The sequence below is a fragment of the Chlorocebus sabaeus genome, chromosome 12 (assembly GCF_047675955.1).
Source record: "Chlorocebus sabaeus isolate Y175 chromosome 12, mChlSab1.0.hap1, whole genome shotgun sequence".
Lineage (NCBI taxonomy): Eukaryota > Metazoa > Chordata > Mammalia > Primates > Cercopithecidae > Chlorocebus > Chlorocebus sabaeus.
The window spans coordinates 62,873,298-62,900,772 of NC_132915.1; the positions used below are offsets into that span (position 1 = coordinate 62,873,298).

The window sequence follows — 27,475 nt, forward strand, 5'->3', positions numbered from 1 at the left end:
AGGCTAAACCCTGCTTCTGAGATCAGACAAGATCAGGAGCGTTCAGGGAGGTTTGGTTGTAGACACTAGTTGCTTTGCTTATAACCCTTAAGTATACCATACAATTAATAACTTTCATTGTATGTAAAAACTTTCATTTCATAATTTAAAACTTCATTTGAAAATTAAGACTAAGCCTGAGCAACACGGCAAAATCCCATCTCTACAAAAAATTAGCTGAGCGTGGTATTGGGTGGTCCCAGCTACTCTGGAGGCTGAAGTGGGATGATCACTTGAGCTCAGGAGGTTGAGGCTGCAGTGAGTCAAGATTGTGCCACTGCATTCCGGCCTGGGTGACAGAGTGAGACCTTGTCTCAAAAAAAAGAAAAGAAAAAATTAAGACTAAATTCATCTAGTGAGAAAACATGTATTACAGCATCTTGACTTAAAAAAAAAAAAACCCTTCATTTTCTGAGTTTTTCATAAGCCAAGTATTTTCTTAGATTTGAAGTCTTAGAATTAGGTTATTTTGGCTCACTAGCTGTATGTGTAGAGTGAAAATAGTATTTCTACATTTGGTCAGTTGCATGATGTTACTATACCTTTGATCCATCTGGAATTTATTTTGGTATGCAGTGTGAAGCAAACATCGGATTTTACTTTTTTCTAGATGACTACCCAGTTGTCCCATGACTTGATTTTAAAAAGCAGCTTTATTATATACCAAATGTTTATATTTTGGGTATTTTTAGGGATTTCTTCTTTGTTCCATTAATCTGTATCTGTACCAATACAACACAGCTTTCAGTGTTGTATCTTCTGGTATTTTAATATCTGATAGGCTAGTCTCCATTTTCTTTGGAGGTTTTTTCTTTTTTTTTTCTGCGTTTGCTTAATTGTTATTTCTTTTTTTTGAGAGGGAATTTTGCTCTTGTTGCCCAGGCTGGAGTGCAATGGCATGAGCTCAACTCACTGCAACCTCTGCCTCCCAGGTTCAAGTGATTCTCCTGCCTCAGCCTCTGGAGTGGGTTGGGATTACAGGCTCCTGCCACAGCTGATTTTTGTATTTTTAGTAGAGACGGGGTTTCACCATGTTGGCCAGGCTGGTCTCAAACTCCTGACCTCAAGTGATCTACTCGTACCTTGGCCTCCCAAAGTGCTGGGATTACAGGCGTGGGTCACCGCGCCTGGCTGCTTAATTGTTATTTTTACATGAACTTTAGAATCAGCTTGTCTAGTTAAAAAATAAAAAAAAAAAAGGAAAATATAGTATTTCAGTTTTCATTTGGATCATGGCAAATTTGTGTAGCAACTTAGAATTGATCTTAATAATGTTGAATGTCCTGCTCAGGAGTATTGTATGTTTTTCTAGTTGTCTTAAGTTTTCTTTTGTGTCTTTCAGTACAGCTTTAGTTTTTTCTCTTTATGTCTTCAGTTTATTCCCAGTTCTTAACTGCTGTGGTATATTGGTATGTTGTGTGTTTCTCTTATATTTCTTTTTCTTTCTTTCTTTTTTTTTTTTAAAGAGATGGGATCTTGCAATGTTGCCCAGGCAGGCTGGCCTCGAACTCCTGGGCTTAAGCAGTTCTCTTGTTTCAGCACATTATATTTATTATCTGGCCATGTATATATGAAGGCTGTTTCAGAGTATTAGTTTGTTTCAGAATATTAATTTTCTATCCAGAAATACTTTATAGCATTCTCTTGTCAGTTTTTGAGTTTTCCTGGGAAAGTTTCTTATCTGAGTTTTTATACTTTTTATTTCTCCCATCTAATATGAAATAACAATGCTAAGCAGTTGTGATAATGGACATCTTTGTCTTGTTGCTGTCCTTCATGGGAATACTTGCGTAGTCTCCCCACTAGTCAGCATGCTCTGGTATTTGATTTTTTTTTTTTTTTTTTTTAAACTCATGTAAAAGAGATAGCCATATGATTTTTCTTCTTTGAGCATTTAATGCATGCTGAATTATATCAACAGAATTGTTAGTGTTGGTTTTGGACTGTATTTATGCAAAAAAATCTCACTTGGACATGGTTTATTCCTAAAATGTACTGGTAATTTTGGTTGTTACTTTTTTTTTTTTTTTTTCAGTCAAGGATTTTCTTATCTGTATTTATATATGAGATTTTTCCGAAGTTTTTTGGCACCAATATTATACTCATTTTGTAAATACAAATTAGACACTTTTCCTATATTTTGGATCCATTAAAATCCCTTTGGAGGCCTGGCATGGTGGCTCATGCCTGTAATGAGGCAGGCAGATCACCTGAGGTCAGGAGTTCGAGACCAGCCTAGCCACCATGGTGAAACCCTGTCTCTACTAAAAATAAAAAAATTAGCTGGGTGTGGTGGTGGGCAGCTGTAATCCCACCTACTTGGGAGGCTGAGGCGGGAGAATTGTTTGAGTCTGGATGGTGGAGGTTACAGTGAGCCAAGATCGTGCTGGTTATTGACTCAGCTACTTACTTTTATTTTTATTTTTTGAGGTAGAGTCTCATTTTGTTACTCAGGCTGGAGTGCAGTGGCGTGATGTCAGCTCACCGCAACCTCCACTTCCTGGGTTCAAGCTATTCTGCTGCCTCAGTCTCCCGTGTAGCTGAGATTACAGGCATGCGCCATGACACCTAGCTAGTATTTTTTGTATTTTTAGTAGAGACGGAGTTTCGCCATATTGGCCAGCCTGTTCTCAAACACCTGACCTCAGGTGATCTGCCTGCCTTGGCCTCCCAAAGTGTTGGGATTACAGGCGTGAGCCACCACGCCCGGCCTGACTCAGCTACTTCTGATTTTGGAAATTTATCATGGTTTTCTTTGTGTCCAAATATTTACACAAGTTTTGTAAGATGTTCTTTGGGTATTTAAAAAGGTGTATTCTGCTTTCAAGATGCTTTTGATCTAACAATATAAATTAAATCTAGATTAGAACTAAATTAGATTTGTTATCTATTTCTGCCTAGTTTTTGTCTTATCAGTGGTAATGCTGTGTTATTTGGAGCAATTCAAATACTGTTAGCTCTTCATGGTTTGCACTCTTTATTAATAAAGTAAAACACCTGTTACACCTCCATGACGTCTGTAACCTAGACTCATTTGTATGCTTACTGGTCTAGAAACCACTGATTTATTCTGTGTTTTTTCTCTCTGAAGTCGTTATCTTTCATTAGTTATATTTTGTGTGTTTTTTCCAACGCTCTGTTGAATTACATATTATTGTGTTTCTTTTTAGTCCCCTTATAGGTACTTGTTGCTTACCAAATTTTTTCCCCCAATTACAAAGTATGTGTGTGTTAATCGTAGATAAATGTATTCATATGTGCTCAGTACAGGAAACCGGGAAAACGAATAGCACAAAAGGAAAAACCAAAAGGCTAAATTTCTGATCTTGTTTCTATAGGCTAGTGACTCAAATTTTCTTTTTTAGTTTGCAGTAAAACAGGGGTGCTTAGGAAAAATCTGAACCCGTATTTTATTCCAGCTGAATTGAAAGAAATTGATGCATAAAGAAAAGCTTACTGGAGCTATTGATATGTTCCTCAGTATGAATCAGGGTACTGTGACCTCTTTTGTTGGCCTTCCATTATCAACCAAGTATGCCGATGTGCAGCAGACAGTAATAAGGGGGCTTAGTTTTGCAAATGCAGAGCTTGTAGACAGTGATATATCCTGAAAATAGTGTCTCTGGCTAATTCTCAGACTTAATCTGACTGAAAGCAAGGCCTCACAAATTGAATTCAGTCTTCACAGTTACGTTCTTAACTCACATACAAAAAGGATTCTAATACTATTCTGTTCAAATAAAAATTTACATGTTTTCTGGCCAGATGAGGTGGCTCACGCCTGTAATCTCAGCACTTTGGGAGGCCAAGATGGGGGGATCACCTGAGGTCAGGAGTTCGAGACCAACCTGGCCAACATGGCAAAAACCCATCTCTACTAAATACAAAAAAATTAGCTGGGCATGGTGGTGTGTGCCTGTAGTGCCAACTATCCGGGAGAGGCTGAGGCAGGAAGATTGCTTGAACCTGGGAGTCAGAGGGTTGTAGTGAGCCAAGATGGTGCCACCACACTCCAGCCTGAGCAACAGGGAGACTCCATCTCAAAAAAGAAAAAATTTTTTTTTTTTACATATTTTCTATAGGTATACTAGTTTACTGGTAGGGCGGTTGGAAATGTTTTGCCTTCTTGAAAGTTATAGTTAATTCACCAACCTTTTCTTTAAAAACATCGTTGCTGGTTTGAATACTTTATCAACCTTTGTGGAGCTCTTTCTGCATGTCAGGCTGTATATAAAAGTATCTTTTTAAAATTTTTATAATAAGAATCATTTAAGGTTATTTCATATGTGGTATAAGGGAATGGCTTCCAGGCTTGGGTTTTATGGATCAGTAAGAAAAAAAAAATGGGACAATGAACATATGATTGCTAGCTTTTAGTTTTGTCAATATAGACATTGTTATTTATCTTGAATGCTCAATATTTAATTTGGAAACATTAATATTTTTCCTTCATTTTATTCTCTCTTTATAGATGTATGGTCTGTGCAGAGTTGGCTGATTATTCAGTCTACTACCTTTATTTTACTGATGAGGGAGCTGAGGCTCCAAAATGCCTTTGAGACCCCAGAGAGAAGACAGAAAACTTCTTTCTCATGAATATAGTATAGCCTAATATTGACATATTACTAGCAGTTACACACATAAATGTTGCTGCGAGTTGTATGGGTGTTAATTTTTCTTCAGGCTTGAAATGTGATGATTCCCAAAGCCATCTTTTAATGTAAATTAGATAATTTCCTGGATTAATTTGTATCTTGGGAAATTACTGATTGCAGCTATTTTAGAAGTGTGACTGTGATAGCTTACTGAGATTCTGAGTTGCTATTTTGTTTTGGGAAGGGATTTTTAGAGAGTATTATAATAATTTGACAGATATGCAAAAGAAAAGAAAGTGAAAATGAGAACATTAATACAGTTGCCCTTGGGCTTTCTCCTCCCTTTCTCAGACGGCCTGGTCCTTCCCAAGGTGTTTTTTGTTGTTACTTTTTAAAAATTTCCTGGTCTCCTATCCCTACCTCCTTCAACTTTTCCTTTTCCTGTTTCTTCCCATTCCTTCACCCATCTCCTCTTCCTTCATCCTGGCTCCTCCTCCTCTCCCTGCATTTCTCTTGTTACCTGTTTCTCCATCTCTTTTTATTCTTACATTTATTCTTTGTTCTTTTTTGTGATGTCTTTAATCAGTAATTCAGATTTTAAGTTACCAGGTTTTCTTCCTGTAGTATTTGAACTGAAGTGATACTGAGCTGGAAAAATAGAACATCACTGATAAGTTGTTGGTTTTGGGATTTCTAAGTTTTGTTAGTGTAAAAGTTCTTGAATTAAGAATGCGTGTTCCAATCCATACCACCAACTAAAAAATAAAAAGAATATGTTTTATTGTTATTTTTGATGAAACTTTCCCTTTAATAGAAGCATATATTTATTTTAGTGGAAATTTATGATTGCTTGTAAAATTTTTTTCCCTATCATTAATTATAGTTTTACATTAGTGGCAAATATTTCTTTCAGTCTTGTTTTGGGCACATTTTTTACATAAGGTAATTTAATTTAATTTATTAGAACATTTTAAAATTTATAATTATTGGTCAGGAGTGGTGGCTTATGCCTGTAATCCTAGCACTTTGGGAGGCCAAGGCAGGAGGATAGCTTGAGCTCAGAAGTTCAAATCAAGCCTGGTCAGCATAGTGAGACCTCATTTCTATTAAAACACACGCACGCGTGCACACACACACACACACTCTCTTATAGTTATTTTCTATTTATTATATGCTTTTAAAAAAATTAAATACTTTTTTTAGTTCCATGTCTACTCCTATGTTATATGCTTTTAATAAACACTCTTAGTGTCATCACAACATTATCTTCTGGGCCGGGCGCAGTGGCTCAAGCCTGTAATCCCAGCACTTTGGGAGGCCAAGACGGGCGGATCACGAGGTCAGGAGATCGAGACCATCCTGGCTAACACGGTGAAACCTTGTCTCTACTAAAAAATACACACACACAAAAAAACTAGCCGGGCGAGGTGGCGGGTGCCTGTAGTCCCAGCTACTTGGGAGGCTGAGGCAGGAGAATGGCGTAAACCCGGGAGGCGGAGCTTGCAGTGAGCTGAGATCAGGCCACTGCACTCCAGCCTGGGCGACAGAGCGAGACTCCGTCTCAAAAAATTATCTTCTGGATTTTCCGTTATTTAATCATTTTTCCATAATTGAGTATTTAGATAATAGGAGAGTATTGTAAAATAAATGGGTTTAGGAAAAATACAACCCTCCTAGCTTAAATCAGGAGGAATTGGATACCCTGAACAGACCAATAACAAGCAGCAAGATTGAAATGGTAATTTGAAAATTACCAACAAAAGAAGTGTAGGACCAGACGGATTCACAGCAGAATTCTCCCAGACATTCAAAGAAGAATTGGTACCAATCCTTTTGAAACTATTCCACAAGATAAAGAATGAACCCTTCCTAATTCATTGTATGAAGCCAGCATCACTCTAGCAAAACCAGGAAAGGACATAACCAAAAAAGAAAACTACAGGCCGATATCCTTGATGAACATAGATACTAAAATCCTTAACAAAATACTAGTTAACCGAATCCAACAACATATCAAAAAGATAATCCACCATGATCAAGTGGGTTTCATACCAGGGATGCAGGGATGATTTAACATATGCAAGTCAATAAATGTGATACATCACATAAACAGAATTAAAAACAAAAATCACATGATCATCTCAATAGATGCAGAAAAAGCATTTGACAAAATCCAGCATCTCTTTATGATTAGAACTCTCAGCAAAATCGGCATACGAGGGACATACCTCAATGTAATGAAAGCCATCTCTGGGCCAGGTAAAGTGGCTTACTCCTGTAATCCCAGCACTTAGGGAGGCCGAGGCAGGTGAATTACCTGAGGTCAGGAGTTTGAGACCAACCTGGCCAACATGGTGAAACCCCATCTCTACTAAAAATACAAAAATTAGCTCGGCATGGTGGCAGGCGCCTGTAATCCCAGCTACTCGGGAGGCTGAGACAGGAGAATCGCTTGAACACGGGAGGTGGAAGTTGCAGTGAGCCGAGATCGCGCCATTGCAGTCCAGCCTGGGCGACAGAGGGAGACTCTATCTCAAAAACAAAAACAAAAAAAAACCCAACCATCTGTGACACACCTACAGCCAACATAATACTGAATGGAGAAAAGTTGAAAGCATGCCCTCTGAGAACTAGAACAAGACAAGGATGCCCATTCTCTCACCACTTCTCTTCAACATAGTACTGGAAGTCCTAACCAGAGCAATCAGACAAGGGAAAGAAATAAAGGGCATCCAAATTGGTAAAGAGGAAGTCAAACTGTCACTGTTTGCTGACATTGTGATGTTTTACTTTGAAAACCCTCAAGACTCCACCAGAAAGCTCCTAGAACTAATAAAAGAATTCAGCAGTTTCTGGATACAAGATTACACAAATCAGTAGCTCTTCTATACACCAACAGCGACCAAGCAGAGAATCCAATAAAAAACTCAACCCTTTTTAGAATAGCTGCAAAAAAATTAAAATACGTAGGAATATACCTAACCAAGGAGTCAAAACTATAAAAGACTGCTGAAGGAAATCATAGACGACACAAACAAATGGAAGCATATCCCATGCTTATGGATGGGTAGAATCAGTATTGTGAAAATGACCATACTGCCAAAAGCAATCTACCAATTCAATGTAATCCCCATCAAAATACCACCATCATTCTTCGCAGAATTAGAAAAAACAATTCTAAAATTCATACGGAACAAAAAAGAGCCTGCATAGCCAAAACAAGACTAAGCAAAGGGAACAAATCTGGAGGCATCACACCACATGATTTCAGACTATACTATAAGACCATAGTCACCAAAACAGCTTGGTACTGGTATAAAAATAGGCACACAGACCAATGGAACAGAATTGAGAACCCAGAAATACACCCAAATACTTACAGCCAGCTGATCTTTGACAAAGCAAACAAAAACACAGTGGGGAAAGGATACCCTTTGCAACAACGGTGCTGGGATAATTGGCTAGCCATATGTAGGAGAATGAAACTGGATCCTCATCTCTCACCTTATGCAAAATAGGTACATCTCTCACCTTATAGAAGATACAAGATAGATAAAAGATAGATACAGATTTCTATAAAAAATATCGTTGGAAAAACCCTTCTAGACCTTGGCTTAGGCAAAGATTTCATGACCAAGAACCCAAAAACAAATGCAATAAAAACAAAGATAAATAGCTGGGACCTAATTAAGCTAAAGAGCTTTTGCATAGCAAAAGGAACAGTCAGAGTAAACAGACAACCCACAGAGTGGGAGAAAATCTTCATAATCTATACATCTGACAAAGGACTAATATCCAGAATCTACAACCAACTCAAATCTGTAAGAAAAAAACAATCCCATCAAAAAGTGGGCTAAGGTCATGAATAGACAATCCTGAAAAGAGGATATACAAATGACCAACAAACATATGAAAAATGCTCAACATCACTAATGATCAGGGAAATGCAAATCAAAACCATAATGCGATACCACTTTACTCCTGTAAGAATGGCCATAATAAAAAAATTAAAAAAAAGTAGATATCGGCGTGGATGTGATGATTGGGCAACAGTTTTACACTGCTGTGGGAATGTAAACTAGTACAGCCACTCTGGAAAACAGTGTGGAGATTCCTTAAAGAACTAAAAGTAGAACTACCATTTGATCCAGCAATCCCACTATTGGGTATCTACCCAGAGGAAAAGAAGTCATTTGGAAAAGACATTTGCACACGCATGTTTATAGCAGCACAATTCACAAGTGCAAAATTGTGGAACCAACCCAAATGCTCATCAATCAACGAGTGGATAAACTGGTGTGTGTATATATGTATATATGATAGTATATACGTGTGTGCGTGTGTCTATATGTATATACATATATGTGTGTGTCTATATATATCTATATCTGTATCTATATCTGTATCTATCTATATATATATGATGGAATACTGCTCAGCCATAAAAAGGAATGAATTAGCATTTGCAGTGACTTGAGTGAGATTGGAGACTATTCTAAGTAAAGTAACTCAGGAATGGAAAACCAAACATCATGTGTTCTCACTGATATGTGGGAGCTAAGCTATGAGGATGCAGAGGCATAAGAATGATACAGTGAACTTTGGGGACCTGGAGGGAAGGGTGGGAGGGGATCGAGGGATAAAAGACTACAAATATGGTGCAGCGTATACTGCTCGGGCGATGGGTGCACCAAAATCTCACAAATGACCACTAAAGAACTTTATGTAACCGGATACCACCTGTACCCCAATAACTTATGGAAAAATAAATAATTAAGAAAACAGTGGGTTTAAATAAGTAAAGTATAGGAAATTCTTGATGAAACATGTACATATATATGTACACACACACATACATACACGTATATACATATATATAAAAGATGTTCTGGGGGAAGAAAACTGACCCTAAGTAGGTATTAAAATGCTTTTGAGCTTTGAGAGACTGAAGTTTTGCTGCATCGTGGACCTTAGAAAAATCTTTATGTGCCCAAATACAGATTTCTCATATTCTTAAGGACTGTGGAAAATATAATAATATATATAATATTGGAAAAAATCTGTTTTATCAGCTCTATTGAGGCATGATTTAAAAAATTTTACATTATTTACTAATAAAGAGAACTGTATTTTATTTTTCACTTACTATTCCTTGTGGTCTTCTATCTAGTTGTTCACTGCCTCATTGCCTCTCTGATTTTCAAATTCAGAAGTTGTTGACACCCATCTTTCTGGCCCTTTCCTCTGGAGCACCTCTCTGCTGCCAATTTTTTTCAGCCATTTTTTTCTTGCAATTTAATTTTAAAAACAATTTACTGAGGTGAAATTCACATAGCATGAAATTAACCATTTTAAAATGATCAATTTAGTGGCATTTAGTACTCTCATAGTGTTGTGCAATCACCACATCTAGTTCTGAAGCCTTTCCATCTCTCCAAAGGAGACCCTTACCAATTACACAGTTTCTCTTTACCAGACCCTGGCAACTGCCAGTCTGCTTTCAGTCTCTGTGGATTTTCCCTTTCTGGACACCTCGTGTGAATGGCATCACACAATATTTGTGAACTTTTGTATCTTTTTTTTTTTATTTTTAATTTTTTTTAGAACTGGGGTCTCACTCTGTTGCCCAGGCTGCAGTGCAGTGGTGTGATCATAGCTCACTGCAGCCTTGACCACCTGGACCCAAGTGAACCTGATTAGCTGGGGCTACAGGCATGCACCACCACGCCATACTAATTTTTTTTTTTTTTTTTTAATTTAAGACTGGCTGTCTTGCCCAAGCTGCAGTGCAGTGGCTTAATCATGGCTTACTGCAACCTTTGCCTGCTGGGCTCAAGCCATCCTCCCACCTCAGCCTCCCAAGTAGCTGGGACCACAGGTGCATATCACTATGCTCGGCTAATTTTTGTATGTTTAGTAGAGACAGGGTTTTGCTGTGTTACCCAGACTGGTCTCAAACTCCTGAGCTCTAGTTAATTTTGAAATACAGAATATATTATTGTTAACTGTAGTCACCTTACTGTACAATAGAACACCAGAACTTATTCTTCCTGTCTGATGGTGACTTTAATCATTCATCAACTTCTCCCCACCTCACTCCCTGTGCTCCCCTTTACTACCCTCCCCACCTCCCCAGCCTCCGGTTATCACTATTATACTCTCTACTTTTTTGGGAGGGGTGTTTGCTATTTATTTATGACAAATATTTCACATTTGTAATTCTCTGGAGTCAGAAGTTCGTTGAGAGGATGCCATCAGCCTTGGTCAGTCAAAGAATGGAGTCATCTGATTTACCATCCTGTGAATGTCCCTAGACAGATAGCATACGTTGTCGTTGTTACTGTTTCGAGACAGAATCTCTGTCTGTTGCCCAAGCTGTAGTGCAGTGGCGTGATCTCGGCTTACTGCAGCCTCTGCCTCCTGGGCTCAAGTGATTCTCCTGCCTCAGCCTCCCGAGTAGTTGGGACTACGGGCATGTGCCACCATGCCCTGCTAATTTTTGTATTTTTGTAGTTACTGAGTTTCACCATATTGACCAGGCTGATCTCGAATTTCTGACCTCAGGTGATCTGCCTTCTTCGGCTTCTCAAAGTGCTGAGATTACAGCCGTGAGCCACCGTGCCTGGCTGGTGGTTGTTGTTGTTTTAATTGTTTTTTTTTCAACTTTTATTTTAGATTCAGGGGGCACATGTGCAGTTTGTTACCTGAGTATATTGTGTGATGCTTAGGTTTGGAACAAATGATCCCGTCACCCAGGTACTGAACGTAGTACCCAATAGTTTTTCAACCCTTGTCCCCCTCTCTCCTTCCCTGCTCTAGTAGTCGCCAGTTTCTGTTGTTGCCATCTTTATTACCACATGTGTTGTTTAGCTCCCACTTACAAATGAGAACATGCAGTATTTGTTCCTGCGTTAATTCACTTAAGAAGTATAGGTTTTAAATTTGCCATCTGCCAGTGACCTTGTCATCTTCAGCCACAGTCATGTGGATTGATACGTGGTCCTTAGACCGATGATGTGGTTGCTGACAGAGAATTCCTGAGGCACCTACAGGTCTGTGAACTTGTCACTCTGCTTGTTGATGCCAGGCCTGGTGCAACTATGAGGCATATAAGCCTCTGCTTTTATGTGAGAAACTTTTTTAGATTCTGTGTGAGTAAGATCATACAAAATTTGTCTTTCTATGTCTGGCTTGTTTCAGTTAACACAAAGTCCTGCAGGTTCATTCACATTGTCATAAATGACAGGATTTCGTTCTTTTTTTTTTTTTTTTGAGGCAGTCTTGCTGAGTTGCCCAGGCTGGAGTGCAGTGGCACCGTCTCGGCTCACTGCAACCTCCGTCTCCCAGCCTCAAGTGATTCTCATGCTGAATTTCCTTCTTTTTTTTTTTATCGTGAACAGTTGAGCCTTTTTTTTTGAGTCTTGCTCTGTTGCCCAGGCTGGAGTGCAGTGCGCAATCTTGGCTCACTGCGAGCTCCGCCTCCCAGGTTCACGCTGTTCTCCTGCCTCAGCCTCCTGAGTAGCTGGGACTACAGGCGCGTGCCATCATGCCAGGCTAATGTTTTGTATTTTTAGTAGAGATGGGGTTTCACCATGTTAGCCAGGATGGTCTTGATCTCCTGACCTTGTGATCTGCCCGCCTCAGCCTCCCAAAGAGCTGGGATTACAAGCATGAGCCTCCGCGCCCGGCCCAGTTGAGCCTTTTTAAAAAGCCAAGCATTTGGCTGGGCGCAGTAGCTCATGTCTGTAATCCCAGCGTTTGGGAAGCCAAGGTGGGTGGATCACAAGGTCAAGAGATCGAGATCATCCTGGCCAACCATGGTGAAACCCCATCTCTACTGAAAATACAAAAATTAGCTGGGCAGGGTGGCGTGTGCCTGTAGTCCCAGCTACTCCGGAGACTGAGGCAGGAGAATCGCTTGAACCCGGGAGGCGGTGGTTGCAGTGAGCCGAGATTGCGCCACTGCACTCCAGGCTGGTGACAGAGCGAGACTCCATCTCAAAAAAAAAAAAAAAAGCCAAGCACATCCATTTAATTTTTGGTGAAACTTCTTTATAACATTCCTGATGTCAACATATTATAGGTATTGTTTGGAAAATTGTTTATTAAAGACTCAAACAACCTCTCTCAAGTTCTTTACCTCAACAACAGTTGCTTTGTCAAACAGCTGATATCACACAATTTTTATTGGGGTTATGGAAATGAAACACTAATTTTCTGCATATGTCTGTGAGCATATTCACAACTCTCATTGCTAGGAGTTTAGATACCGCTGCTTTCCCAATTTAGGAAAACAGATTTCTGGTATGTGCCTATGTGGGAAGGTTGAGGCTGCTAAGAATCTTGCCTCTGGGTTTTAGAAGTCTCACTCTGAGATGGGGTGCAGTGGCTCATGCCTGTAATCACAGCACTTTGGCAGGCTGGGGTGGGTGGATCACTTGAGCCCAGGAGTTCAAGACCAGCTTGTCCAACATGGCAAAACTCTGTTTCTAATAACATTACAAAATAAGTAGCTGGGTGTGATAGCACACTTCCGTAATCCCAGCTACTCGGGGAAGCTGAGGCATGAGAATTGTTTGAACTCAGGAGGCAGAGGTTGCAATAAAGATTGCAGCACTGCACTCCAGCCTGAACAACAGGGAGATGTCTAGGAAATGCTTTCTGCACATATAAAAAGGTTAAATCATTTTCAGTATGGTTTGCAGGTTCTTTGAAATTTGATAATACATACACTTTATAAATTTAATTCTCCATGAACTACAATATCAAACAGAATACACTCTGTCTGTACACCATGCTGAAAAATGAAAACTTTTTTTTTTTTGAAACGGTCTCACTCTGTTGCCTAGGCTGGAGTGCAGTGGTACAATCACTGGTCACTGCAGCCTTGACTTCCTGGGCTCAGGTGATTCTCCTACCTCAGCCTCTCGAGTAGCAGGGACTACAGGCGTGCAACACCACACCAGCGAGTTTTTTGTATCTTTGTAGAGGTGAGGTTTCACTATGTTGCCCAGGCTGGTCTTGGAACTCCTGGGCTCAAGTAATCCACCTGCCTCAGCCTCCCAAAATGCGGGATTACATGTGTAAGTCACCACGCCTGGCTGAAAACAAACTTTTCAAGAAAAGTTTAAAAGTAACTACCAAATTAATAGATGTTACCATATAATGTTCAGAAATACAAATATTTTATGAATTATTCCCAGTCCTATTACCTAGAGGCAACCATTATAAATCTTTTTTATATACAGGTTGAGTATCCCTTATCTAAATGCTTGGCACCAGAAGTGATTCAGATTTCAGATTTTGTAACTTTTTGCGTCATACTCATTGGTTCAGCGTCCCTAATCTAAAAAAAAAGGCCCTATGAACATTGAGTCTTGTCTTGTCCTGCCCTGCCCTGCCCTGTCCCTTCCCCTTCCGCTTCCCTTCACAGGGTCTTGTGCTATTGCACAGGCTGCAGTTCAGTGGCACCTTCTTTGCTCACTGCAGCCTCAAATCCTAAGCTTAAGTGATCATCTCACGTCAGCCTCCCAAGTAGCTAGGACTATAGGCATGCGCCACCACGCCTAGCAAATTTTTGATTTTCATTAATTATTTTTTTTTGTGTGAGACAGGGTCTTACTCTGTTGCCCAGGCTGTAGTGCAGTGGCTCACTGCAACCTCAGTCTCCCTATGAGATCTCACTATGTTGCTGGTCTCAAATTTCTGGGCTGAAGTGATCCTCCCACCTGTGCCCCCCAAAGCACTGGGATTACAGGCATGAGCTACAGTGCCTGGATCTTTTTTTGGACTTTAGGAGTGAGAAGTGAGGATTCTGTCAGCCTTGAAACCTTAGGTCTTCTGGTTTCTTTTTTGTACTCTCAATTTTCTTCGTACTACCTTCAAGGTATAATGTGCCTAAGAAATATTTCCTTGTTTTTCAGGTTCTAAATGGCTTCTAAGAAGTTGGGTGCAGATTTTCATGGTAAGTGGACTGTTAGAATCATAGTTTAAGTAATGATTTGATCAGAGGATTTGGAATCACTCAGCATAGTTTTAAGTACAGTTGCCCCTTTTTGTCTCTTTTAATGAACAGCTTGACAAAATTAAAGTTGTACAACAGTGTATCATGTATATCCAAAAGGTCTTCAGAGAACTAAAAGTATTTCTTCAAATGGGTACTTTAACTTTAGAGTGTCTCTGGTCATTGTACTTGAAACTACTAGTGATAGATGAGGAGTCTGCCTGTTCTGTTTCTTCAGCAGCATCGAAGGTATAGTTACCTTTCCCTTTCCTGTTCCTTAGTCATAGCTCTTCTCCATATGTGTGTGTGAAAAATTCTAACCCTTTGGTTAATGCTTTATAATGTTTTAGTTTAGTTCCCTGTGTCCCATCAAAGGAAGTAATTTACTACAAATCAATCACTATATTACAGAGGTATCAATACTGATTTATAATTTTGAATTTGAAATTAATAGTTTCTCTGTCTTTTTTTTCCTATGATACAACCTTCCAAAATGGAATACAATAATAAACTATTATCTGCCTTTGGAGGGGAATGGAAGGAGGTACCTAAGAAGTTAAAGTTATACCCTTTTTTCATACAGTAGAAGATAAGAATTAAAAACCAGAAGTAGTCAAATAACACAATTACTTTAAAAGAGGTTTTAAAGCCAGTTTGCCATGTTAAAAATTGTATCAGCCAGGCACGGTGGCATGTGTCTGCAATCCCAGCTACTCGGGGGGTTAAGGTGGGAGGATTGCTTGATCCCAGAAGTTTGAAGTTGCAGTGAGCTGTGATCATGTCACTGCAATCCAGCCTGGGTGACAGAGTGAGACCCTGACTCAAACAAAAAAATACATACGTATATCACATCATTGTAAGAATGATTTACTAGACTGCCTGGGGATGTGTTGGTGTGCTCTTCTGAGCTGCGAGTGGTTGGTTGATAGGATCCCTCAGCTGAGTCAGAGTGGTGTAGCAATGACTATGATTTTACTTGCTTATATATTTTATACAACAGCCTTTAAATTTTGATTTGTCAGTGTGCATATACTTACATAGATAACCTGCCTGAGTTTTAAAAAATCCTTTTGAAGTTATTCAAACTCTGGAATTAGCATTCTTTAAAGAGGTCAGGCATCTTATCTTTCAGGTAAGCTATTTCCTATTATTTATGGATTATTACAGGTCTTCTTAAAAGTATTCAAATGATAGTAGAAAGGCAGATCTGGGCAGGGCACAGTGGCTCACCCCTGTAATCCTAACAGGAGATTAGGAGGTTAAGGCGAGAGGATCACTTAGGGCCAGGAGTTCAAGACCAGCCTGGGCAACATAGTGAGACACTGTCTCTACAAAAAAATTTAAAAATTAGCTGGGTATGCTGGTATCTGCCTGTAGTCTCAGCTACTTGGGAGGCTGAGAGGTGGGAGAAGTGCTGAGCCCGGAGGTCAAGGCTGCAGTGAGCCATGATCATGCCACTGCACTCCAGCCTGAATCACATGAGAGCCTGTCTCAAACAAACAAACAAACAAAAGATTCTTTTCACTGAGCTTAAGAAAAGAAAAAGGGGGAAAAAGGCAGATCTGAATTGCCTCTAGATCACCTTTTCAAGGGAGAAAAGAGAGGACAGAGCAAGGGCAGAGGAAAAGCTTGAGGAGAGAAAATAGCAAAAATGAAAAATTTGCCCTTATTTCAAAAGATAGACTTTCTGTTTTGAATCTTTGGAACATCTGTTTTGATCAGACTGAAAATAGTTGGACCCCATGTTTTGTGTTTCAACTGAACATTCCAGAGAGAAGATTATAATTTTGAAGGTGTCTGTTCAGTAAAGACTGGTATTTCCCCATCTCCTTAAATTCCTAACCAGGCCAGGTGCAGTGGCTCACACCTGTAATCCCAGCACTTTGGGAGGCCGAAGTGGGCGGATCACCTGAGGTCAGGAGTTCAAGACCAGCCTGACCAACATGGAGAAACCCCGTCTCTACTAAAAATATAAAATTAGCCGGGACTGGTGGCGCATGTCTGTAATCCCAGCTACTTGGGAGGTTGAAGCAGGAGAATCGCTTGAACCTGGGAGGCAGAGGTTATGGTGAACTGAGATGGTGTCATTGCACTCCAGCTTGGGCAACAAGAGCGAAACTCGGTCTCAAAAAAAAAAAAAGCCTTACCAAAGTGTTATTTTTTTATTTAATTTAATTTTTTTTTTTGAAACAGAGTCTTGCTCTGTTGCTCAGGCTGGAGTGCAGTGGCATGATCTCAGCTCACTGCAAGCTCTGCCTCCTGGGTTCATGCCATTCTCCTGCCTCAGCCTCCCAAGTAGCTGGGACTACAGGCACCCACCACCATGCCTGGCTCATTTTTTTGTATTTTTTAGTACAGACGGGGTTTCACTGTGTTAGCCAGGATGATCTCGATCTTCTGACCTCGTGATCTGCCTGCCTCAACCTCCCAAAGTGCTGGGATTACAGGCGTGAGCCACTGCGCCTGGCCCAAAGTGTTGTTGTTTAAATGAAACTTTCTACCTGAGTAAAATTTAGGAGAAAAATTTTCTTTCTACCTTAGGCTGCTTCTCCCTTAACAGGGCTTTTATTGCTGAGTTCCTGGTTGAATTTCACTGGCTTTAGTTGTTTTTTGTTTGTTTTTTAGGGGGGAACAAAACAATAAACACCTTTATTACATGGGTGAAGACAAAAATGAGGATTTATTTGCCTTTCCGGGCCTTGATTTTCCTGATAGAACTCCAACTCCTTGCCTTCTAGCACATAGCCATCTGCTTGGCCACACTGTCCCAGCCTTGAAGCGATGCACGCAAGAAGCTTGCCCTGCTGGAACTGCTCCTCCAAGAGACTGCTGATTTTGGCATTCTTTTTCCTTTCATCGATTTCTTCTGAAATTTTTTAGATCATTTTTTGTTTAAAATCTCTTCCTCAGGAGTCAGCTTGGCTCCTTTCTCGTGGTCCAGGGGCAGTGCATAGTGGGACTCGTACAACTGTCCATACAGTGTGCTGTCGATGAGTATGGTGTGCTGTTGATGAGCATGATGCAATTCTTTTTTTCTTTTTTTTTTTTTTTTGAGACGGAGTCTCGCTTTGTCGCCCAGGCTGGAGTGCAGTGGCCGGATCTCAGCTCACTGCAAGCTCCGCCTCCCAGGTTTACGCCATTCTCCTGCCTCAGCCTCCCGAGTAGCTGGGACTACAGGCGCCCGCCACCTCGCCCTGCTAGTTTTTTGTATTTTTTAGTAGAGACGGGGTTTCACCATATTAGCCAGGATGGTCTCGATCTCCTGACCTCGTGATCCGCCCGTCTCGGCCTCCCAAAGGGCTGGGATTACAGGCTTGAAGCATGATGCAATTCTTCACCAGGGTCTTGATACGGACCAGCTCATTATTAGACACATTGTAGACAACATCGATGATCCTTGTTTTGCGAGTACAACACTCTGAGCCCCAGGAGAAATTCCCCATGTCCAGCCTCAGGGCACAGTATTTCTAGTTACCTCCTCGAACATGGACTGTGTGGATGTGGCGGGGGCCAATCTTGGTGTTGGCAGCTGGGCACCCCACCTCATACTTCCGCTTCTTGTGGTAGGGCTTTCTCTTGCCCCGGTCTTGCGGTGCTTGTGTCAGTTCTCCTGAGAGATGTCCATTGCTCGGTGCTGGCTAGAAAGAGCTAGTTGGGTTTTTAGAGTAAAGTATCCTAGTTTTAGATATCAAGTAGTTTAAGTAATAGAAATGAAAGGGGATAGATGGAGAATATTTAATAGGCAATTGTGTAGGCATGTGAGTACAGAAAATAAAGTTTCTGCTCTCTCAAGGCTAAAATTAGAAAGCCAGGAACTAAGGCTGCTCCTTCCACTTCTCAGGAAGCTGCTTAGCCTTTCTTCACTATATGTTTCTGTGTCCGTGATCCATTATTCTTCAATTCATAGACTTGCTTTCTTGGCCTAATAGTGTAGAGTACACAGGGCTGTAAATGGCCACCCCAGTTAAGGTGCTGCTTGCTACTTGATCTTTCAGTGTCAGTGGCTAGCATCATAGAGATAGAGATTTTGTATCTTTTGGTCAGGGTAAACTGATGGCATAGCCTTCTTAGCTTATGAGCCTGTGGATTGATTCCTCCAAAGTTAGGTGTCTGACTGGTCCATTGGGAGGTTAATGGATGTGGGTATAACTTTTCTGTGGCACTTGGGGTGTGGACAAGGAGGTAATAACTGCTGTCATGACTGGATATTAAAATGTATTTTTTTCTTTTTAGTATTTGGGACTGAGTAGGTCTGGTGCTGTGCTGTCTTTGACTAGCACTTGATTTACCTCTGAGTTCGTTATTTTCAACTAAAGTTGAACAACTTCACTGTTACTAGTAACCATATATCCCTAAATAACAGAATAAGGGAGACAAACAGTTATTTCTCAGACTTCTAGAAATATTATCCATTTCTTATAAGAACTGGATACTGTTGGCTTAGTTTGGATAAGGACTTTCTTGGAGCCTGGTGCTTTAAAATCTCAATCCTCTTTAACTGATTCTTGTTTTCATCTGGGAGAAACGTTATTTATCTGGAAAATGTGTTGAGACTCTAATTTATGAAAAATAGACCCTGTGATAAGATTTGATAAAACTAGCCCCCCTCCTTAAATCACTTTATTGAAGTATAATTGATATATAAAAAGCTGTACATAATTACATATTTAATGTATACATCTTGATGAGTTTGGGGATAAGTATACACTCATGAAACCATCATCATCGTTAAGGCATAAACATTCATTACCTCCCAAAGTTTCCTCCACTCTTATTACACAATTGTGTGTGTGTGTGTGTGGTGGGCTGGAGGGATTGCTTGAGGCCAGGAGTTTGAGACCAGCCTGGGCAACACAGCAAGACCCCCTGTTTCTTGTTTGTTTGTTTGTTTGTTTGAGATGGAGTCCTGCTCTGTCGCCCATGCTGGAGTGCAGTGGTGCCATCTCTGCTCACTGCAACCTCTGCCTCCTCAAGCAATTGCTCAAGCAATTCTCCTGTCTCAGCCCCCTGAGTAGCTGGGATTACAGGTGTGCACCACCATGCCTGGCTAATTTTTGTATTTTTAGTAGAGATAGGGTTTCGCCATGTTGGCCAGGTTGCTTTTGAACTCCCGACCTCAGGTGATCCACCTGCCTTTGCCTCCCAAAGTTCTGGGATTACAAGCATGAGCCACCGTGCCTGGCCTTGTTTCTACAAAAGAATTAAAAATTAGCCAGGTGTGGTGGAGCTTCTCTGTAGTCCTAGCATCTCAGGAGCCTGGGACAGGAGGATTGCTTAAACCCAGGAGTTCAATGTTATAGTGAGCTATGATCACATATACGTTAGGTTGTTTGGTATTGTTCCAGATATCTCAACACTGTTCAGTTTTTTTCCTTTTTCTCTGTTTGTATTTCAGTTTGGCTAATTTCTTTCCACCTAACTTCAAGTCCCGAGTCTGTCTTATGCTGATTATTGTCTTCGCATTAGCATAGCCTGGCTTATGAACCATCAAAATTTTTCTTTTCTGATAATGCATTTTTCACTTGTGGCATTTCCATTTGTTTCTTTATATTTCCGTCTCTCTGCTGAAGTTCCCATCTGCTCACACATGTTTATTTTTTCCATTAGACCCTTTAACATATTTATTATTGTTATTTTAAAGCTCCCTGTCTGATGTTTACAATATCTTGGCTGTCCCTGAATTTGAGTCTGATGACTGGTTCCTCTCTTAATTCTGGATCACATTTTCTTGCTTCTTTCTGTGTTTTATAATTTTTAATTGAATGCCAGACAATGTATATTAAAAAGCTGATTTTGTAGATTATGTGGCTTGTTTTGTTGTTAGGATATGAGTAACATTTTCTTGTGATTTCACATCTTACAACAGATATCTATGTAATTTTGTATATTTGTGATTTTGCAAGTGTTACCTGGCCTGTGGCTTTAAGATAGTTTTGTTTGTTTGTTTTATTTATTTATTTATTTTAAACCCCTTGCTGCAGTAGACACTGATGACTTTAAGATGGTGATAACTGGTTGTGGAATTGCAGATTTTCACCTAATTTTAAGTTTGATCTACTCTTTTTTAAAAAACCTCCATTTGAATCTCCTCAGAATAAAACCTGAACTAAATATAATGCAGTTGCTCTCCTCTATTGGGAATTTCTCCCCCTACCTGGAATTGTACCTCTTTTTAGAAAAACAGGCAGGTTACAGAATCATAGGCATATCAGCAATTTAGAAAGAAACAAATGAAATCTTCCCAGAGTTCATCCTGAGTTGTTACATAGTCAGCCCACTAACTGTCTTCCACCAAAGTGGTGTGCAGAACCTAACTTCAGGGAACTTCCACAACCACAGCCATTAGGCATGCACTTAGTGGCTGTTTAAAAAATTGAACTTAGGAAAATGGACTCAAATATTTTAGGAAGATTTTCAGTAATGAGGACTGAAACTAAAAGGTATTTGAGGTTGAGGCAGAAAATTGTTAGCTATAATATTTTAAATTCTTGATACATTGGATAAAAATGGACAGTTCCACTTTGGGAGGCTGAGGTGGGAGGATCACCTCAGTCTGGGAATTTGAGACCAGCCTGGGCAACAAAGTGAGCCCTCATCTCTACAAAAAAAAATTTAAAAATTAGCTGGGCATGGCGGTGCATGCCTGTAGTCCCAACTACTCAGGAGGCTGAGGTGGGAGGATCACTTGAGCTCAGGAGAATTAGGCTGCAGTGAGAGGTGATGACGTCACTGCACTCCAACCTGGGTGACAGAGCAAGACCCTTTCTTAAAAAAGAAACCGGGCACAGTGGCTCATGCCTGTAATCCCAGCACTTTGGGAGACTGAGGCCGGCGAATCACGAGGTCAGGAGATCGAGACCATCCTAGCTAACACCGTGAAACCCTGTCTCTACTAAAAATACAAAAAATTAGCCAGGTGTGGTGGCGGGCGCCTGTAGTCCCAGCTATTCAAGAGGCTGAGGCAGGAGAATGGCGTGAACCCGGGAGGCGGAGCTGGCAGTGAGCCGAGATCGCACCACTGCACTCCAGCCTGGGTGACAGAGCGAGACTTCATCTCAAAAGAAAAAGAAAATTCCTGAGACATAGTTGGTTATATTTGGAAGAAATATATTTTGTAATTTTCACAGCACCATCATTAATAGTAGTTAACGGTAGTCTCTATCCATTATTACAAATACTGCTTTGTTTTTTTTTTTTTTTTTTTTTTTTTGGAGATGGAGCCTCAGTCGCCCAGGCTGGAGTGCGGTAGCGCGATTTTGGCTCACTGCAGCCTCCGCCTTCTGGGTTCAAGCGGTTCTCCTGCCTCAGTTTCCCGAGTAGCTGGGATTACAGGTGTGCACCACCAGGACTAGCTGAGTTTTTTTGTATTTTTAGTAGAGACGGAGGTTTCACCATGTTGGCCAGGCTGGTCTTGAAATCCTGACCTCAAGTGATCCATCCGCCTTGGCCTCCCAAAGTGCTGGGATTATAGGTGTGAGCCACTTTGCCTGGCCACGTTCTCATCACTTTAAATGCCTTTTTGCCCTTTATCCTACCTCCTCCTTCCAATAATTACCTAACTATTTGTTTATTCTCTCTTAATAAAGCTTTTAAAGTACTAAGACCCTGGAGGGTTGGGGGATGTGCTAAATAAATCACAATGGCATTGGTTTTGTTAGTGAAAGGAAGCTGGTTTTTAAACCAGATACCTGCAATTGGTGCTAGTGAAGGGAAGCAGCAGCCCTTTAAAGGTATTCTACCTCATCTTTTCTGTCCCTAAGCCAGGACCTAGTTTGATTTATAGAATATAAGTTTATCAGTGTATATCACATTATAATAGTTTGCTATCTGAAAGGTAGGCAAGGAAATCACTTTTTTTTTAACAGGATTTTATTTGACTAATATCTTTTATTCATTTATTATTTTTTTTGAGATGGAGTCTTGCTCTGTCTCCCAGGCTGCAGTGCAGTGACGTGATCTAGGCTCACTGCAACCTCTGCATCCCAGGTTCAAGCAATTCTCCTGCCTCAGCCTTCCAAGTAACTGGGACTACAGGCACGTGCCACCACGCCCGGCTAATTTTTGTATTTTTGGTAGAGATGGGGTTTCACCATGTTGGTCAGGCTGGTCTCGAACTCCTGATCTCGTGATCTGCCTGCCTCAGCCTCCCGGAATGCTGGGATTACAGGTGTAAGCCACCATGCTTGGCCCCTAATTTTTGTATTTTTAGTAGAGACGGGTTTTTACCATTTTGGCCAGGCTGGTCTCGAACTCCTGACCTCAGGTGATCCACCCACCTCTGCCTCCCAAAGTGCTAGGATTACAGGCGTGAACCACCACGCCCGGCCTCAAATCTTTAGCACAGTACTTTTTTTTGTAGTTTTTCTCCCTCAACTCCTTGTTACCAATCTACAATAGAACTGGTTATTTAAGAAAATTTAGTTGTTGTTATTATTATTGAAATGGAGTCTTGCCCTGTCGCCCAGGCTGGAGTGCAGTGGTGTGATCTCAGTTCACTGCAACTTCTGCCTCCCAGGTTAAAGCAGTTCTCCTGCTTCAGCCTCCTGAGTAGCTGGGATTACATGGGCACGCCACCATGCCCAGCTAATTTTTTGTATTTTTAATAGAGATGGGATTTCACCATGCTGGCCAGGCTGGTCTCAAACTCCTGACCTCGTGGTCTGCCTGCCTTGGACTCCCAAATTGCTGGGATTACAGGCGTGAGCTACCGCACCCGGCCATATGTAGTTATTAATGTGGATAGATTTTATCATTTTTGTGTATCATCTATGCTTATTAGTGTTAAACAAAAGACTTAATTGTGTGCTTGTTAACTTGACTGTAAATCTTTCCAGTGATTCTTAGTGCCAAAGTTTCAGCTTTGTTTCCAGTTAATCAGGATACTAGCCAAAGTTAGAATCTTTCAATAACATTTGAGTCCCTATTTTCAAAGAAAACAGACAAAAATTCTTTAAAATTAGAAAGAACTTTTGTTCTAATCTTTTAAAATATAAGCATTTTATAAGTGCCATAGAATGTAAGTGTTGTAATCAGCACTTAGTTTTGTTGGTAAGCTGTGGTGGCTCCCAGGACTTTTTTGGTGGTGCTGGTGCGGGGGATGACATCTGTCTGGTACATTTTTGTAACTTTGTTCAGATCTCAGACATATGCTTGTATCATGTATGAGTAATCTGTTAAAAACATTTGCATGACTAGCCTTGTTATTTTGGGGCAAATAATTTTCAATTTTCATATTAAATATAAGTTGGAACTGGGTGTGATAGTTCGTGTCTATAATCCCAGCAATTTGAGAGGCTGAGGCGGGAAGAATGCTTGAGCCCAGGAGTTGGAGACCAGCCTGGGCGACATAATGAGACCCTGTCTTAGCTACTCAGGAGGCCGAGGTGGGAGGATTACTTGGGCCCCAGAGGGCAAGGATGTAGTGAGCCATGATAGCACCACTGTACTCCAGCCTGGGCAAATGTCTCTTAAAAAAATTATATATATATATATGTATGTATGTTGGGGTAGGGGTTGTCTTTATTTTTATTTTTATTTTTTTGAGACGGAGTTTCGCTCTTGTTGCCCAGGCTGGAGTGCACTGGCGCATTCTTGGCTCACTGCAACTTCTGCCTCCCAGGTTCAAGCAATTCTTCTGCCTCAGCCGCCCAAGAAGCTGGGATTACAGGCATGCGCCACCATGTCTGGCTAATTTTTTGTATTTTTAGTAGAGATGGGGTTTCACCATGTTGGCCAGCCTGGTCTCGAACTCCTGACTTCCACCTGCCTCAGCCTCCCAAAGGCTGAGATTAGAGGTGTGAGCCACCAGGCCCGGCCAAAGGCATGTCTTTATTATTAATCCTTCATTCATTGAACAAATTTCATCAGCCATATATTATACTGAGTTTGGGTGATATAGATATGAAACATTTCTCCTCTGTTAAGGGACACTCAAATTCTTGCTCAAACTCTCTGCAGGAAGGTTACGAAAACGAACTATTAACAGTACATAGAGGTAAGTCCTAAGGTGATAGTATTAACTGGGTATTCTGAGGTTGACAAAGGAGTTGTTCTTGAGGCTCACTGCACCCTCTGCCTCCTAGGTTCAAGCAATTCTCCTGCCTCAGCCTCCCAAGTAGCTGGGACTACAGGCGTGTGCCACTATGCCTGGCGCATTTTTGTATTTTTAGTAGAGATGGGGTTTCACCATGTTGGCCAGGCTAGTCTCAAACTCCTGACCTCAGGTGATCCACCTGCCTCGGCCTTCCAAAGTGGTGAGATTCGGCTTGGGCCACTGCACCTGGCCTCTTGAGTTTATTCTTAGAGGGCTAAATAATAATTACTCAAGTAAATAAGGGTAGGGATGTGATAGGCATTGCCAGCCATGAAAATAGCACATCTAAAAGTATGACCACACTTGGAAAATTTCCTAGGGTGTTAATAAATACGGTGATTTCCAAGAGTGTTAAGTTACTAAATTGAACACAGTTGTGAATTTAATTTGCTAGCTAAGTGAGCGATAGTTCAAATGTTTTAGTTCTGGCCAGAAGTTAGATGGGAAAGAGATGGGAAAGACACCCGTTCCCACAAGGGTTGGGAGTAGGGGCATTCTTCCTGATGGAGAGTTTCAGGTGTATCTGCAGAATACCTATCCCAGGAAATGGGAATGACGACAACATTACAAATATTTTCTGACCTTGATAATTCTTGAGATCTACACAGTTCTTCTAAGGAAAGAAGTCATCTTCGTGGAAGAGGTGTAATTGTCTTATTCTGTGTCTGTGAGCACCCAAGAAAATAGTGTGAGGCTGAGAGGTAAACCTTCCTTTACCAGCTGCCAATATTGAAAAACAAAATTTATTTTATCAATTGTATTTCATTGTCCACGATGGTTCTGCCAGTAAATTAGCCTCCCAGAGCTGCTCCAGAAAAGAAAACATGACCCCGTTTGGAGTATATAGCTATCGAGTCATATACAACAGGTATTTTCCTTTTATCTGACCCTGTGAATAGATGGTCATGTTCTGGTCTTTCCATGTTGTTCAGTTATGACGGGCAAAGAACCTTTAGGAGATTAAAGCAGCTCCATTGTGTATGGCTTGTGTTCCTGATAATCTTATTCAGAATCCCATGATTTTGTCTGGTTTTCCCTTTTTCATGTAAGTGTTGTGCTGCTTAAGTATTTCCATGTTGTTCTCGAATGTAGTGTTTTTTAAGCTAGGGTAATTCTTTTTTTTTTTTTTTTTGAGATGGAGTCTCACTCCGTTGCTCAGGCTGGAATGCAGTGGTGCAATCTCAGCTCACTGCAACCTCCATCTCCTGGGTTCAAGCGATTCTCCTGCCTTAGCCTCCTGAGTAGCTGGGTTTACAGGCACACGCCACCATGCCCGGCCAGTTTTTGTATTTTTAGTAGAGACGGGGTTTCGCCATGTTGATCAGGCTGGGAGTAATTCTTTGTATTAATTAAAAATGATTTTTTTCTAAAGTAGTGAATCCTAATCAAGGAGATTCTTTTCTGGGGAGTCTCATCCGTTCAGCAGTGTTTATTAAATGTTGATGTGTGCCAGACAGTGCTGAAGGTTTTGAAAATACATCATTGAATAAGATAGACTTAAATACTTGCCCACAAGGAGCCTATATTTCTTTGGGAAAGAGAAACAATAAATATAATTAAAAAGTCAATTTATAATGTTAGAAGGCAATAAGTGTTATGGGGAAAAGATGGTAATATGGGAGTACTGTAGTGAGGGTGGGGTAGTACTTTTAAGTAGGGTGGGTCAGCGTAAGCCTCACTGAGAGGGTAACATTTGAGCAGAAACTTGAAGGAGTGAGTCATGTGACAGAAGAGTGTTCCAGTTAGAAGGAATAGTCAGTACAGAATTTTTGAGGTGGATGGAGCCTGTCATCTTTAAGAGCAGCGGTCACCATAACTTAGTACAGTGAGCCAGAGAATGACTGAAAGGAAGTGAGGGCAGAGAGACTGTGGGCGATGGGGAAGGCCTCTTAGGCCGCTGTGAGTACTTTGGCTTTTACACTAAGTGCCATTGAAAATAAACTCCTAATAATACTGAATGAGTAGAATTTCCTTCTCAGAGATTTAGGGTCAAGGAAAAGGTAAGCAGTCAGAGAAGGAACTCTGTAACTTCTAGACTTAGGATAGCAAAAATTAATGCATATCCGTTAGACATAAGATTATGGCAAAACAAATAATGAAGTTCTTTGCTGATATTTTCTACTTTATTTTTGATTATAGGGACTTTCAGTTACCTTGATGATGTCCCATTTAAGATAGGAGACAAATTCAAAACACCAGCTAAAGTTGGTCTACCTATTGGCTTCTCCTTGCCTGATTGTTTGCAGGTTGTCAGAGAAGTACAGGTAAGTGGTAATTTTTAGTTAAAGTTTAGTGCATTTAAAAGTTTAAAGAGTAAGAATTTGATGTATAGTGAAATAAAAAAACTACAGTTGCAAGCAGAATCACGTTTTGGTCAACGATGGACCGCATATACAATAGTGGTCCCATAAAATTATAAGGGGCTGGATGTGGTGGCTCACGCTTGTGATCCTAGCATGTGGGTGGCCAAGGTGGGAGGATCACTTGAGCTCAGGAGTTTGAGACCAGGCTGGGCAACTTAATGAGACCTCATCTCTACTGGGGGGGGAGAAAAGGAGATACATATATATATATATGTATGTATGTACCTATCACATAGTGACATAGTAGTAGCCATTGTAACATGGTAGCATAATGCATTACTCAAGTGTTTGTGGTGATGCTGGTGTAAACACATCTACTGCACTGACAGTCTTATAAAAGTATAGCACATACAATTCAGTATAGTATGTAATACAAATAAAT

The 27,475-nt window shown here is 40.6% G+C and overlaps 1 protein-coding gene and 1 pseudogene across 3 annotated transcripts in view; one reads left to right on the plus strand and one right to left on the minus strand.

Annotated features, from left to right (window-relative positions):
- UBAP1 (ubiquitin associated protein 1) overlaps positions 1–27,475 on the plus strand; it is a 73,257-nt gene that overhangs the window by 27,091 nt on the left and 18,691 nt on the right. The window contains exons 2-3 of one of the 3 annotated variants that reach the window (XM_073021732.1): positions 14,558–14,598; positions 26,870–26,994. In XM_073021732.1, coding sequence (XP_072877833.1) covers positions 14,565–14,598; positions 26,870–26,994 — 159 coding nt within the window. In that variant the 5' untranslated portion in view covers positions 14,558–14,564. The remainder of the gene's footprint in view (positions 1–14,557; positions 14,599–26,869; positions 26,995–27,475) is intronic. The other 2 variants (XM_073021733.1, XM_073021734.1) reach the window with 2 other exon arrangements.
- On the minus strand, positions 17,318–18,262 carry LOC103219269 (small ribosomal subunit protein eS8-like; annotated as a pseudogene).